This window comes from Conger conger, chromosome 3 (assembly GCF_963514075.1).
Source record: "Conger conger chromosome 3, fConCon1.1, whole genome shotgun sequence".
Classification (NCBI taxonomy): Eukaryota; Metazoa; Chordata; class Actinopteri; order Anguilliformes; family Congridae; genus Conger; species Conger conger.
Genome location: NC_083762.1, coordinates 40,452,001 through 40,466,108, shown reverse-complemented (window position 1 = coordinate 40,466,108; position 14,108 = coordinate 40,452,001). Strand labels below are relative to the sequence as shown.

The following is a 14,108-nucleotide window of genomic DNA, read 5'->3' as shown; positions in this document are numbered from 1 at the left end:
TGAAAAATACATTTCTTTGGCTTAAACCGCCAAAGGCGAATAAATAGCCATAGGAGCAAAAAAGGCTCAACTGCACTGCTGCATGCACGCTGACACCACCACACATTACGAGACCATATTTTCAAAACTTTGTTTCCGCCATGCAGCCAATACATTTTACTTGGAACCAATGAACTGTGTGGCAGTCATTTCCTTTCTATTTGTTGATAGTTACAATTCAAATAGCTGCTTTAAATCCAGAAAATTAGCGGAGCTAATTGCCTGTTCAAGCAATGGTTTTGACACTTAAGTGCCGAGGACCAATCGCAGCGCTGAACTGGGTCCGGTCAGAATCGACCACCAGGGCGGCGCACTGCACCTTGGGCCTCCAGCTTGCGAAGCAGTTTGGCGTTGGTGGTGCTGGAGAACTCGGCGTCTCCCACGTTGGGGGGCCGGCCTTTCCTGCGTCGGGAGCGGGGGGAGGAGTCGTCGCCTGGCTGATGGCTCTCCGAGTTCAGGGGCCGACCCCGCCGTCCGTCCAAAGCCAGGATCCGCGGAAGGATGTCCTCCTCTTTCAGCAGGCTCCACTGCATGCCCTGCGATACAGATTGAACGCTGCCGTGAGCGCGTTTCGCCGAAGCTGCCGGCTCCCTGTCTGACTACAAGGAGACGCATGAAGATACACGTCTTTCTCTCTCTAAGCAATGTGATAAAAACTTGATTCCCTCCTACTCCTTCTCATCAAAATTTCCAAGTTATATAATTCAGCTTTCACAAGGGAAGTTACAGACAAGGGAAAAACAATGGTGAATGTGGCTTCATTTAGCTCTCACTGGAGTGCTACTCTTAGCCAGATATGGCTGTCCACTCTCTACCCCCCTAATGGGGCCACATATATGCAGTACTTTTGCTTCTGTACAATTTACCACTAGTTCAGCTATGCTATCACACACTAGCACATTTGTCCTGAGTAAAACATTATATTATATGCTGTCATAGCAAGTCAAACTGTGTTACTTTCCTCTGTCTCCTTGTAAGAGGAGGCTGTGACCATCAACTTATCCTTGAAAAATATTATGTACTGTGAGAGCAATTTAAGCTGACTGATACTTCTCCTTGCACAGGGATAAGAAAGCTATTGTGGTTATGATAGAGTGACTGATTGCCCTTGCATTGTTAGACTCTGAATTTCTGTTCTGGCTAGGACACAACTGGCAATAGATAGAAAAACAGTCACCTGAGGTCCTTCTCTGGCTTCATAGAAGTCACCAACCCTTATTTTTGCACTGAAGCTAAAATTATCGCGTGTGATGTCACTTATTCCATTTCTGGATAGATACTACAGAAGAGAAGATAATGGCTTTGGTGAGACAAGATATCCAGCGTTCAGGCGGAGGGCGCAAAAGCGTGACACTAAAAGCAACCTAGAGGCGTCAGCTGCTGACCTGAAGGTGGGGCTAGGCTGGCATCACAAGCACCATTAAAGGCCAGTTTATAGTCTAGTGACAGTCTAGTCCCTAGTCACAGCTACATTAGGTTTATACCTTGGCTGATTGGAACTTGTTTATACTTTTTGCTTAGGACAATGACCAGTCTCTACATTGGGTGACAATAGAACGTTCAAGAAAGTTCCGCAATTTCAGTAGAGCGACACTCTGTTGCTGGACTATAAACTGGCCTTAACACTGGCATTGTCGTCTACTGATTAAGGTCAGTTTCATCAAGAAGGCTAGCAGGGATAGGGGACAAGTTGACTAAGAAATCATCTAGACAGCACAGGTCTGAGCTCCTGAAGCATGACAGCACGAGACCAGGCGACGCTCCTTGAGTGGGAGGTTACCTTCACAACGTCCTGGTACTGCCGCAGTTTCTTTCCGCAGGGGGCGTAGTAAGCCACTTCGCCCTGCACGCGCCCGCTCTGGTTTTTGTAACGGGTTTCCCTCTGCCACCTGAGGACGGAGGGGGAACGGTCATATGGCATGCGGTTACAGCTAACACTTTAACATTACATCAGCCCAGCAGGTTTGTTCCAGACAAAAACAGATTCAATTTTATTTGTATAGCTCTTTTCACAGAGGACTGTCATGCTGTACAGGGTAAGAGAAAGGGGAATGAGAGAGGGAAATGCCAGCCCTAAGCCTCAAGGTACCTAGAAAAAGAGCTCCCTAGTGGGAAGAAAAACCCTCAAACAGTTTTGAGAAAAACCCCAATGGGAAGAAATCTCATGAGGAACCTGATAGGGTGGATGCCTGTCCCCCACTGGCCAATAGCTTAATACCTCAACTTTACAGACTCAACCTATCAGGTAAAGTAGAAAGTCCACAAGCCCTAATATACTGTATAACGCAAATGACTTGCTTAGGAACTTAGTACGGTATCATTCATGATGTACACTGAAATATCGAGATAATCCAGGATTTGCTATTTGTTGTTTTTAAGAGGTTCCATTGTGAATGTAGTGGTTGTATTTCCATGCATGCCATTTGGAAAATAGCTTTGAAAAAGCCCTGTGTGACAGTATTTCACAATCATTGGAGAAAAGCAACATGCAGTTACACACAGTCGGCAATACACAGTTACTGTGGAGGAGGACAAAGGGGAGGAAATAATGCCCTACACCAACTACAGTGAACTGAAACATCATGTCAACATGCCAAACAACATGTCTGTATAAACAGAGACATACTGGCCGACTACATTTATGAATTGAATTTGCTGAGATTCTTGTGAACCCATTGAAAGTAATATCATTACATTACATTACATTAATGGCATTTGGCAGACGCTCTTATCCAGAGCGACGTACAACAAAGTGCATACCCATAACCAGGGATAAGTGTGCTGAAAGACCCTAGAGGGAAGTACAATTTCAACTGCTACCTGTACAACAAAGATAAGGACCAGGGCCTATTTGAATATATATATATATATATATATACTTTTTAAACAAACAAATAAACAAACAAACAAAGCATAAGTGACCAAACTTAACTATCCAAACACTGCTTACCTAGCCAACTAAAAATACTGATACACAAAGAAAATCACAGAAAGACAACAATTAAGGTTCACAGGGAGGTAGGGAGGGACGGGGAGACGTGCTGCTTGAAGAGGTGCGTCTTCAGTTTGCGCTTGAAGGTGGGGAGAGATTCTACAGTTCTGACCTCAACAGGGAGTTCATTCCACCACCGTGGAGCCAGAACAATATCAGTGGCAATACTAGCAGATTATTAAGGTAAACTAATGATACGGATGTATTAACTTCTAAAATGTAAACATGTAATGTTTGCACTACTGTACATTACATGCAAGTAAGCAAGCAGCGCGCATGCACAAGCACCTTACACCTTATATACAACACAGCTTATATATTACACACCTTATATACTACAATATACTGAAGTTCTCCCCTCGAAAAATGAAGTTATTCTATTCTATACATAATGAGTGCGTAATTAACAATCCGTTGGAGATAAACAGAATGTGAACCCCACTGAGACCTTCCAAGCCTCCACCCCCCAAAAGTGACATTATAGAACTTTGCTTTGGGATTGGTATTATTAACAGGGGCTTTATCAGTTATTTTTCATTTGTTCCCTCAGCTAGCGCATTCAATTCTAATACTCACTTGACTAGCATTACAGTGCTTGACCACTTGACCAGCATTATAGCAGGCACTGCAATATAAATAACCTTGGGTCCTGTGGATGACGGTACCGAACTCTGGCATTACGTCCCAAGAATGGGAACTTTCCCAAGAAAGGACTTACTGTATTATACATTCAAAAGAGCAAAGTATTGACTCCCTAGGTTCTTGGACAGTGGTTCAGTAAAAGGCAGGTGATCTCCAGCTTTGAATTCATTTTTTCCAATGATATAATAACGGAGAATAGACAAGGCCTTAACCCCTGTTATTAGTGCTGCCAGTTTGGCCACAGTCTAGACACCATGGATCAGGAGGCCAGCTATATAAACTGACCGTTTACAGCCTTTAATCTGCCTGGCCTGTCAGCTCGGCGATCAGCGGACTTGCGCAGTCTCTGACTCGGCCGGTAATGAAACCGCCCCGTCTGGACCGTTGCCACAGAGGACGTCACTTGGAAACCCGCCATCGTTAAGCACAGCCAGCGCGGGCCTCAAACAGAGCGTGAAATATATTTATTTTCCCTCTTCCCTCTCTGAATTTGCTGATTAAAAACATCCCCTGCGGATGAAAGGAGTCCGGATTGGCCGATACCCTGGGGGCGGGGCTTAACCCTGATGCTAACTGCCCTGGTGGCACTGTTCCAAGCACAGGCTTTGTCAGACTTTCCTTATAAGGGAAGGCGGTGACAATGCTGATTATTCCTCGAAGCTCAAGAGTGCTACTCCCAGACTGGGGTGCGGGGGGTAATCACACAGCGCTCTGAAGCGATGGGAACCCCTCCTGTCAGAACGTGCGGGGAGAAGGGGGAACATTTGGGAAATATCGGCGGGGGCCGCAATGCTCTTCAGAAAGCTGTGAAGTGGTTCACGTCTAACTTGTGAACCTAGCCGCTCAGCATCCCTCGACGTCACAAGGAGGATGGGAATTTTTGCACGTACATACCCGAATTCTAGAGGTATTCTCAGCTCCCGCTCGTCTGTCACTCTCCTCCTTTTTCCTGGTGCTGGAAGAAAGCGGCCACTTATCAGCATCATTGTACAAACTAGCTACTGCAGGCAGGCAGGCAGGCACACACACACACACACACACACACACACACACACACCAGCAACCCCTGACAGTCACACGCAGCATGTACTCCAACAGGTACTGTCAGCTGTCAATTCTCATACATGAAACACTGCATTTTTCAGAGCAACAGTTATCATTAAACAGCTTGCTATTTTTTTCAGTTTCGAAACCAAAAAAAACATACATCAACTGAAACCCCGGGACAGCTTTTTTTTGTGAAACAATTGTTTCTCTAACATTTGGAATCAGAAGCTGTGATTCTCCGGAAAGCTCCTTTACTGACTGAGCCTCCCTGGGCTGTGAAATCCATGTCATTGTAGAAATGTGACAATTGTTGGCTTTGTTCTGCAATAAAGCACTTAAACATACTTACCCTTGCACTAAAGGCAATATACACTCAATGCTTCTAGCAACTACGCTTTCTAAATACAAAGGCTTTCCACAGAGCCTCTGAGGTGCTTTGACAGTGTCACATGCCTTTTTCCGGATTCTATCAATATAAAGGACCTTTCTTAACATAATATAAATACTACTACTAGCAATAATGGAAACTACATATATAGCAATAGATGCAGGAGCACACCCATCTGAAAAAGGACTGGTGCTATGGGGTGCTGTTTCTTGCCAATGTCATGAGTTATTGCACTGCTGGTATGATTGTATTTTGTCCCATAATAGAAGATACTGTCATGTTAAGTTGTGCATATTTTATTCAGATGCACTTGACGTGCCTGCCTGACTTTGACGGTTTGAACTCCCCACAAAATGCACAAGATGTGTTTTGTATTTAGTTTATATTATAATTGGAACATATGCATTCACTATAGGTAGCTAATATTAGCTGGCCCCCACACGATAAAGTTATTTCCAGCTAACAAAGCTAATGATTAGCTAGGTATCTCAGCAAATACAATGTAACTTTAGTTATAAATAGCACAGGCAGTCCCTTTCTTATGAGTAAAATTTTTATGAGTTATCTAGCATGCAGATATGATGTGCAGTTAGTTGAAATCCATAGCAAATTTGTGAACAAGTTCCACATACTTTCATAGTGAATCTGCTAGCTAGATACAGTCAGCTTGTGCTGCTCTCCAGCCAGCCATTTACAGCTAAAGATCTCAAGTATAGCTCAGCACATACAATGTTCATTTTTACGTATTAACTATGAATATGACTACCATGTGTCCTTGCCAGGAACAGGTCGAAGCATTTGGAGGAGGAGAGCTAACACCTACTTCCCTATTATTCGTCTGGGCTCTTGGCCAATACACTATCACACCTGGAGTTAGAGCACATTTCCAGCTTGGGTCAATTTGCTATGGAAATCCTTCAGACACCTGGGGAGGGGTCAGTGGAAACACCTCTGGTCTAGCTGACATACAGCACAGACAATTCAGGGGAAACACCTCCGCTGACCAACCAGTAAAGCAGGTCATGGGAAACATGACATCCCCATTTTGAAAGCCCTTTTTCTGTACAAACCCCCGGGCCTGAAAATGTATATTCCAAGTTCCTTTGGCCATTATTCTCATGGACAAAAACAAGTTTTCAGAAGTAACTGAAAATAAATACTAAAGTCAAAGTGGGAAAGCCTCCACCCAGCACACATACAAAGTTGTATTCCAATATGAGTATGCCGTGTCATTTCACCAAGGAAGCAAACATTACTTTTAACACGATTTCTTTTCAGCATGAGCGTCAGCTGAAAGTAGGCAGTGGTGAGTAGCGTGTTGTCCGCGGTTACCTGGCATGCAGAGAGCGTACGAGGAAGACGGGGCGCTGTGATAGGTCAAGGCGGCAGAGCTGGTCAGGAGAGAGGGCGTGGCCAAGCCGGGCGTCTTGATGAGGTTGAGAGGGGAGCAGTTTGCAGAGCGGTTGGAAGAGGTGTCCAGTAAGGAAGCGGATTTGGTCAGCTTCAGTGGGGTTTTCTCTCCCTCTGTGTCCGTCTCCGTTTCGTCTCGGTCCTTTGTGTCGTCCTCCGAGCCGTCCGAGTCGCTCTCTAGATTGCTGTCCGACACTACAGGGAGGAAGAGTACGGGGGACTTTATTCAACACGCACTTGCATTAAGAAGTCCTCAGACCACTCATATATAGCTTCCATTTTGAAGCAGTAGCTTCAAATATCCCTATGCCATGAGGCCTCCCATGGTCAGCAGTTCGTTTTCATTTAGGTAACTGTTTTCATTTCATTCATCTGATAATTATGCAAAAACATACATCATGTCACGTGGGGAATCGGTTTACGAACAACTCAGAAATATAGCAGTTAGATCTTAAAATGTGTATATTTCTACCAACATTGCAATTGTTTTACTTGGATCAGTATGCAACACGAATCGAAAGCTCCAGGATGATATGAAAAGCTCAAAAACATAAAATATGCGGGCCCAAAAAAATTCTAAATTCCTGTCCTGCAGAAACGAACCCCATATCATGCTAAGCTTCATGCTATTGCTGGTAGAAAAAAAATCTACGAGAACCAGGAAGCAGACCTGACGGGCTGTCATCGGAATCCTCTTCGTCCTCTTCCTCCTCATCCTCGTCGTCGTCATCTTCGTCGTTGTCGTCCTCCACGGAGTCGTCCGAGTCCTTGCTGCTGGGGATGTCGGACTCGGTCCCCCGAAACAGGTCCACCAGGGACTGCGCTAGGTGGCTCTGGGACAGCCCTTTGCCCGCGGACGCTGCCTTGGAGATCCAGTTCTTCCCCAACCCATGGGCTGGGGCAGGTGAGGTAGATGGCTGTGTTGAGTGGCTCTTGGCCCCGGTGCTCAGGTTGACGGGCGCAGAGGAGGGGGCGGCCGGAGCCGTGGAGAGGGGCTTGTCCGGGATCCTGGCGTGGCTGCGGGGTTTAGTGATGAGGGCCAGGGGGGCTTCCTGGATGGCGCTTTGGATGATGCCGTTGTGGTGCCCAAGAAGGGTGGTGGAGAGGAAAAGGTGGGAGTGGTTGTTGTAGGGCGGCGGGAGCTTGTGGCTGCCCAATGTCTCGGGAAAGAGCTTTGGAGGGGGCAGCGTTGACGAACCCGTCTTCTTCTGGGTCTTGCGGAGGTCCTGTGGTTTCTTCAGCTGCAGGGGGAAGGCCTGGGAGAGGAAGGGCTGGAAGACAGAGGGGGAAAATAAATCACACCTCTATTAGACTGGCTGTCATCACGCACTTACACATGATAAACACAGGCGCAGACCTGGTGTCAAACACGTAATGGTTTGGGATTCAAATACTTATCTTGGCTCAATTGCTCTTGCCTAGTGCAATAAAAAGGTGTGGTTTGCGGGGTTTGAATATTTTGTAGGTTCCAATATACCAGACAAGCTCAATGAAGCTTAGAAAAGTATTTGAATTCAAAACAATTACGTACAGTATTTGACCCAGGTCTGAACAGGCGACAAATCTCAATTGGTTTTCTTAATTATTTTTGAACACAATGGGGTACTGAACATTGACTCTAATCCTATATTCTCAGATCTATGTGTCTTAAAATATTGCCGTGCGAAGAAGTTATTTGTGCTGAACAACTTAATTCACTCTTGCAATTTCACAAATTATTATTATTATTTTTTTAAACAATGTCAGGTGCTTGCAGACCAACCAAATATGGCAAAACAACAAAAAAAAAGTGTTCCTGCAGATCAGGTGGGTGTCTATATCAAGCAGACACAACACCTGGCCAAGGGACAGGAACAAAGTATGGAATTCAAAAGCAAAAAATGAATAGTTTGGAAATTATAATATTATCAGCAGGAAATGCAAAGAATAGATGGATTTAGGTCTAGAGGGGAACTAAAGGCGTTTTGAGCACCAGCATCCAGCGAAAGCTCAAGATTCACCTGAGGAGATGCCACTATCAAAGCAGCAAGTGAATCAGTCACTGGCAGAAGAGCAGGCTATCTCTGTGTAAAGTCAGTTACTGTTCAACAATTTGTTCAACAATTTGTTTTTCAGTCGTAAAAAACAAAGCTATTGTCCAAAATATGCTCTTATTGTGCGCTTTGTCAAGGATTGACCTGTCGTTGGGTGACAACAGGCACACTCAAAGGCATAGTTTGACACTGCACTTGAAATAATTTTCAAAAATGACATTCTATCGCAGTTTATTCAATATTTAATTAGTACCGACACTACTCAATTGACATTAGTGACACAATTTATTCCGTGGGAAACAATGGCTCAGTTTGCCTAACACATTTCTAGAAGCATGTCATAATTAAAACCAAAACTGTACACTGAAGTGCTAAACTATTTTTCCCTCTTAAGGCATTACCATAGATGCATGTCTACTTTGGTACTTTTGTTGTTATTCCAATCAAGTTAACACTGCCACTTTTAATCACTTTCCTGACTGATAAAACACAATCAAACCAAGTTTAAGCGCTTGGTTTGAGCAAGTACTTAAGATGTTTCCTTCTTGGTTTTGGATAACTCAACTAACCTTTAAAACCTGTTTGTCAGCATTGGTGAAAAATGCAATAACATATTTACCATTTTAATTTGCTAAAATAATTGTGGGAAATAGGTTGACGGAGAGAGTGATATTGAGTGAAAAGCATTTTCTGTATCTGTATTTTGCAAACGTGCCTTTGCCAACCAACAAATGGTATTTATACTTTACATTACTGCACTCGACTAACCTAGCCTGGTATATTTGAACAAATGAAATAATCCCAAAAGTGCAAACCCAACCCATCTGTTCCTCCTAAAAGGCTCAAATGCATCAATGGAGTACAGAAAAGTACTTAAATCCAAAACAAACACTGTTTGAATCCAGGTCTTCCAACCAAACACTCATGTACAGACAGACTGTAGCTTGACACGGGGGGGGGGTTGTGGACGGCGTCACAGCTGACAAACCTGCTTCAGTCTGAAATCGCCGATCTGCGGCTCATCTGGCAGGTTCCTGCCACTCCCCTTCCCGCCGTCGGGGGAGAGAGCCGGGGGTTTTGGGGAGGGGGTCAGGGACTTGGGTTTGGAGGTGGGGGAGAGGGTGAGGGAGAGCGGCTTGGGAGAAGCGGAGAGGGAGAGGGGCACGGCGTTTGGGGACGGGCACAGAGGCAGGGGCTTTGGCGATGCTGAGCCGTCCGGGCGGGGCTGCGTGACCAGAGACAGGGGTTTTGAGCCGGGTCCCAGCCCCGTGGCCTGGATCACGGTCTGGTGCGGCTTGCCCTTGGAGCCGGGGAAGACCAGGGGGACGGGCTGGGCCGGGGGCGGGGGCGGCTGGGGCGGGCGGTAGGGGCGGGAGGCCGCATCGGATGGCAGGCTCCGGTGCTGACCGCTCTTCTTGTCCTGGTGCTCCCGGTCCTTTCTGCTCTCGCCCCTGCTCTGCACTGGCACCTGGGAAATGAGAAACGGTAAGTCTCGTCAGGCCGGCTGTCACAAAGGCAGCTCTGTAACAGCCTTGTTCTGATGAAGGTTGGATATGGCCGAAACGTCAACCGTCAGATTAAAATTGAGATTTTTGAGCATTACATCAAGTGTGCGAGCCTTTTTGTGTCATAGCTCTATATCATCCACCCATGGCTACTGCTCATGGCTACTGCCCAGCTAATGCCACTGGCATGATTCACCGTACAGTATAAATAATAATAATAATAACCTTGCTTTTATCAGGCCCTGTTCAGTCCAGCATGATGCAGCTGGGTTAAGCACAATGGCTACTCGCTATGAGTCAGATCCTGACTTGCGCGACTAAAATACTTTGTACAGCTACGCGGGACTTTGGCACATCTGAAAGATGCTCTTCCTCACTTGAGATTCTCAATGGCTTAATTTCATGCTGAGTTGCACAAAATATATTTCAAGTAGCTCATCCCAAAAACACCCACAATACCTAGTTTCCAGTCCAAAAATATTTTATGTGATATTATTATGTATTATTCAGTTCTGCAAGGCCTCAGTGACTTTGATTATGAAATAGTTGGCAGTGTGTACTTAGAAAAGGGGTTTTGTTTCCATATTTCAATTACCCAAATCCCCAAATGAAAGTATGGCTTGTAAGAAACAATAGACCCATGCATAAACATAAATATACATCTTACAAGCTGCATTTTCATTGTCAGGGCTGTTTATGAAGCGGAAACTAAACCAAAATAAGCAACATTTACTTGGGTATCCAGCTCAGGTTTGTGTACCTAATGGTGCAATTTAAATTCATTGTTAGAAAGCATTGCCTTTGTAATGATTCGATTGATTTTACTCAATTTAGGCCAGTTGAAGATGGTTTACACAGTCTGACTAGAACAAAGAGAATGGTGCGAGACAAAAACAAATTACCTGCTAATGTCACATCTGTTAAAGAGGCAAATTAAATGTAAACATTTTTAGAACCTTGAAATTCTGCTTTCGTGTTCATGGGCATCATAGATATTTTGGTTTAATAGAATGAACGTTAAATGTTGGCAGAATTAAGCAATAAATCCCACCCTTATCCAGTTGCAACTTGCCTTATATCCAAATAAAAATTACATGCTTGGTTAATTCTGTCGTAAGCAAAATAATTACAACAAAGCGGGAGACAAGGCAAAAGCTGTGAACTGATTTTGACCATTTTTGATGGAATAACTACAGTACTGTGCAAAAGCCTGAGGCACCCTATATTTTGTAATATAAATACAATCTTAGATGTTTTTGTTTCTGTATTAGTGTGTCAGTTGATTTCCAAGCATTCATTTTCCCCAAGAAATGTAATGTTACAGAGAATATTTAGTATTTCATTGAAAAGTAAAGTAACTTATTAAGCAGTAGACCACTTTTCTGATAAAAATAAATAAAAATTGATTGCGGCTGTCTGGGATTACCCGGAGAGCTAAAAGAAAGTGACAGCCAAAGTATGCAGAATAACTGCAGCAAGTTCTCCGATATATTTAGAACAACCTGCCAGCCATTTCATTTTTGGGGGAAAATGAATGCTTGGAAATCTAAAAATGTATCTTTTCTACTGACACACTAATGTAGAAAAAACATCTAGGATCAAGTTTATGTAAAAAATAAAATAAAAATATAGGTATCTAGGTGCTAAGTACAGTTTGTTCTGATCTGTCCCAATCTCCCAGCTGCTCTTCCGGTTCCTTCCGCAGCTTTGCTTTCTCACGTTACCTTTTCCTTCCTCTTCCCTGGGGCCTCGTTATCCGAGTCGGAGTCTTCGCTATCGTTGCTGGGATCCTCTTCCTCGTCTTCTTCGTCGTCATCATCCTCCAGGTCGTCCGAGTCGCTGCTGCTCACCCCGTCGCTCGAGGAGTCCGTGGAGGACCCGGATTCGCTGTCGCTGTTGCTGGAGCTCCCCGTAGCGTTCTTGCAGGGTTTCTGTTACGGCCAAATTCACCATCAATCAATAAGGCAACAAAACGCCCCTGGCCAAACAGACCTTCTCCAGTATTGGATTACTGGATCTCAAATATCCCTGCAGCCACACAAAACCAAACAGGATTTTCACCGTTTCCTGTTTTGCTCTAGCACGGGCGGCAGGAATAATATAGACAATGTAAATGAGAAGTATTCTTAACCATTTTCAGTGGTGATCTACTGTAACTGAGAATCTTACCACAGATTAATGCACAAGGTGTAAACAGAATGAGATATCCATCTGATCCTGGTCAAATGCATAATTGTTTTGGACTCAACACATTTCCTAAGCTTTACTGACCTTGTCTGGTGTATTGGAAATACTCTCAAAAAGTGCAAACCCAACTGTATGGTCCTCTTGGGTGCCAGGCAAGATCAATCAAGCACAGAAAAGTATTAGAATCCAAAAACAATTACATATTTGACCCAGGTCTGGTATCAAAGTCGCTACATCTCTTCTCCTCAGCATCACACCGGTACTGCTTACCTTCTCTTTAGTTTTCTGCTCGGGCTTGTCCTGGTTGTTCTTGTGGCTCCTGCTGCTGGAGTTGGCGGAGTTGGCGGATTTGGCCTGCTCGGGGTTGCCCAGTGCCGGGGACGCGGCGCTAGAGGAGCTCCCCCGCGAGGAGGCGGAGACGGCGCTCCCGTTCACCGCGCTGTTCACACCTGCGTTCGCACGCAAACGCACACATACCTCAGGTGGCGGCACATCACAACGCGTGAGCTACACGGTGTTACCGACTGGTAAAACTCAACCGGTGAAGCTACAATAAAGCAGCTAGCAAATATCAACAAACACAGTAAACTGCCAACTGGGGCGTTAGCTCAGACATGGAAGTACTGCTACAATTCTGTACTGACAGGAAGACTACGAGACAGTTGCAGAACCCAGTCTAGTTAACTGTTCATCAAAAACTATTGGTGTTAAGGTTTCAATGTACAGGAAACATTCTGCTGCCGAAGACAAATAATGCTAACATTTTCAGAGTGAAAATTTCCAGCACCTGCTCACAAAATGATGATTAATACATTTATTATAGCTCATATGATAATAACTGTTATGATTCCCTTTAGGGTAAATTAAATGTATTTAATATTAAACCTTTGCCCAAACTGATTTATTAGCATTTACACCCTGCATTTAACAACCTTTAACAGCAAAAATTTCATAATACAATGAATGAATCAGGCACAACATTAGAAGACCCGGCAGGCTGTACCTTTGGGAGTGCTTTGTCCGTTCTTGCTGGGGGCCCGGGACAGAAAGGGCTCGGATTCGTGGTTCTGTACTTGGGCGGTGAAGAAGGGGGGCAGGCCCAAGAGAGGGGGGAAGAAAGAGGCTGGTCCCCGTCCGTGAGCCTCTGAGCTCCGCCACCATTCTGCAATTCAAAGGGGAGCGGGCCTGATATTACCGCATCTCAACCCAGGTCACCGCCCAAACCTGGCCCCTTGAGGACAGGAGTACTGCTGGTTTTAATTTGTCCCATCTAATCAGAACCGATTTAAACCTGGGATACCAGGTGAGGTAAATCTCTGACCAAACAGTGGGATGAATCAACCATTTAGTTGGGGCGACATTGGCTCAGGTAAGAGCAGTCCTCTGGCAGTCGAAGGGTTGCTGGTTTGATCAAAGTGTGGCGTGGGAAAGTGTCCCTGAGCAAGACACCTAACCCCTAAAATGCTCCTGAGGAGCTGGTTGTTGCTTTGCCTGGCAGCCAATCGCCATTGGTATGTGAGTGCGTGAATGAATGGGTAAATGAGAAGCATCAATTGTACTTAAATAGAAAAGAAAACCAGCAGTGCGACCGGCCTCAGGGGACAGAACTGAGTATCCCTGCCTTAAACTGCGTCTTTGGAACACCTCCTTAGCAGGCAACACCGCACACCCACCATGCTGCAACTTCTTTCAGGAAAAATGACTATTAACCAAGTGGCAAAACCTGGCTTCTTTTTGAAGCTCATTTCCAGGTCATGCTGAGAGATGGTGCTCACTTGCACCACTGCAGTTGGCTGCAGTATAGATCATTCAAACCCGTTTTCAATGTACAATTGTAGTCAAAATAAGAAGTCAATAATTCTTTC

General features: G+C 44.8%; 1 protein-coding gene across 1 annotated transcript in view; it reads right to left on the bottom strand.

Moving 5' to 3' along the window:
• Window positions 1–14,108, bottom strand: part of baz2ba (bromodomain adjacent to zinc finger domain, 2Ba) — a 116,934-nt gene that overhangs the window by 34,385 nt on the left and 68,441 nt on the right. Inside the window, exons 5-14 of the mRNA XM_061233940.1 lie at window positions 13,247–13,405; window positions 12,514–12,692; window positions 11,781–11,987; window positions 9,540–10,019; window positions 7,189–7,789; window positions 6,441–6,713; window positions 4,568–4,628; window positions 1,820–1,928; window positions 1,217–1,318; window positions 359–575 (exon numbers count right to left, since the gene is read on the bottom strand). Coding sequence (XP_061089924.1) covers window positions 359–575; window positions 1,217–1,318; window positions 1,820–1,928; window positions 4,568–4,628; window positions 6,441–6,713; window positions 7,189–7,789; window positions 9,540–10,019; window positions 11,781–11,987; window positions 12,514–12,692; window positions 13,247–13,405 — 2,388 coding nt within the window. The remainder of the gene's footprint in view (window positions 1–358; window positions 576–1,216; window positions 1,319–1,819; window positions 1,929–4,567; window positions 4,629–6,440; window positions 6,714–7,188; window positions 7,790–9,539; window positions 10,020–11,780; window positions 11,988–12,513; window positions 12,693–13,246; window positions 13,406–14,108) is intronic.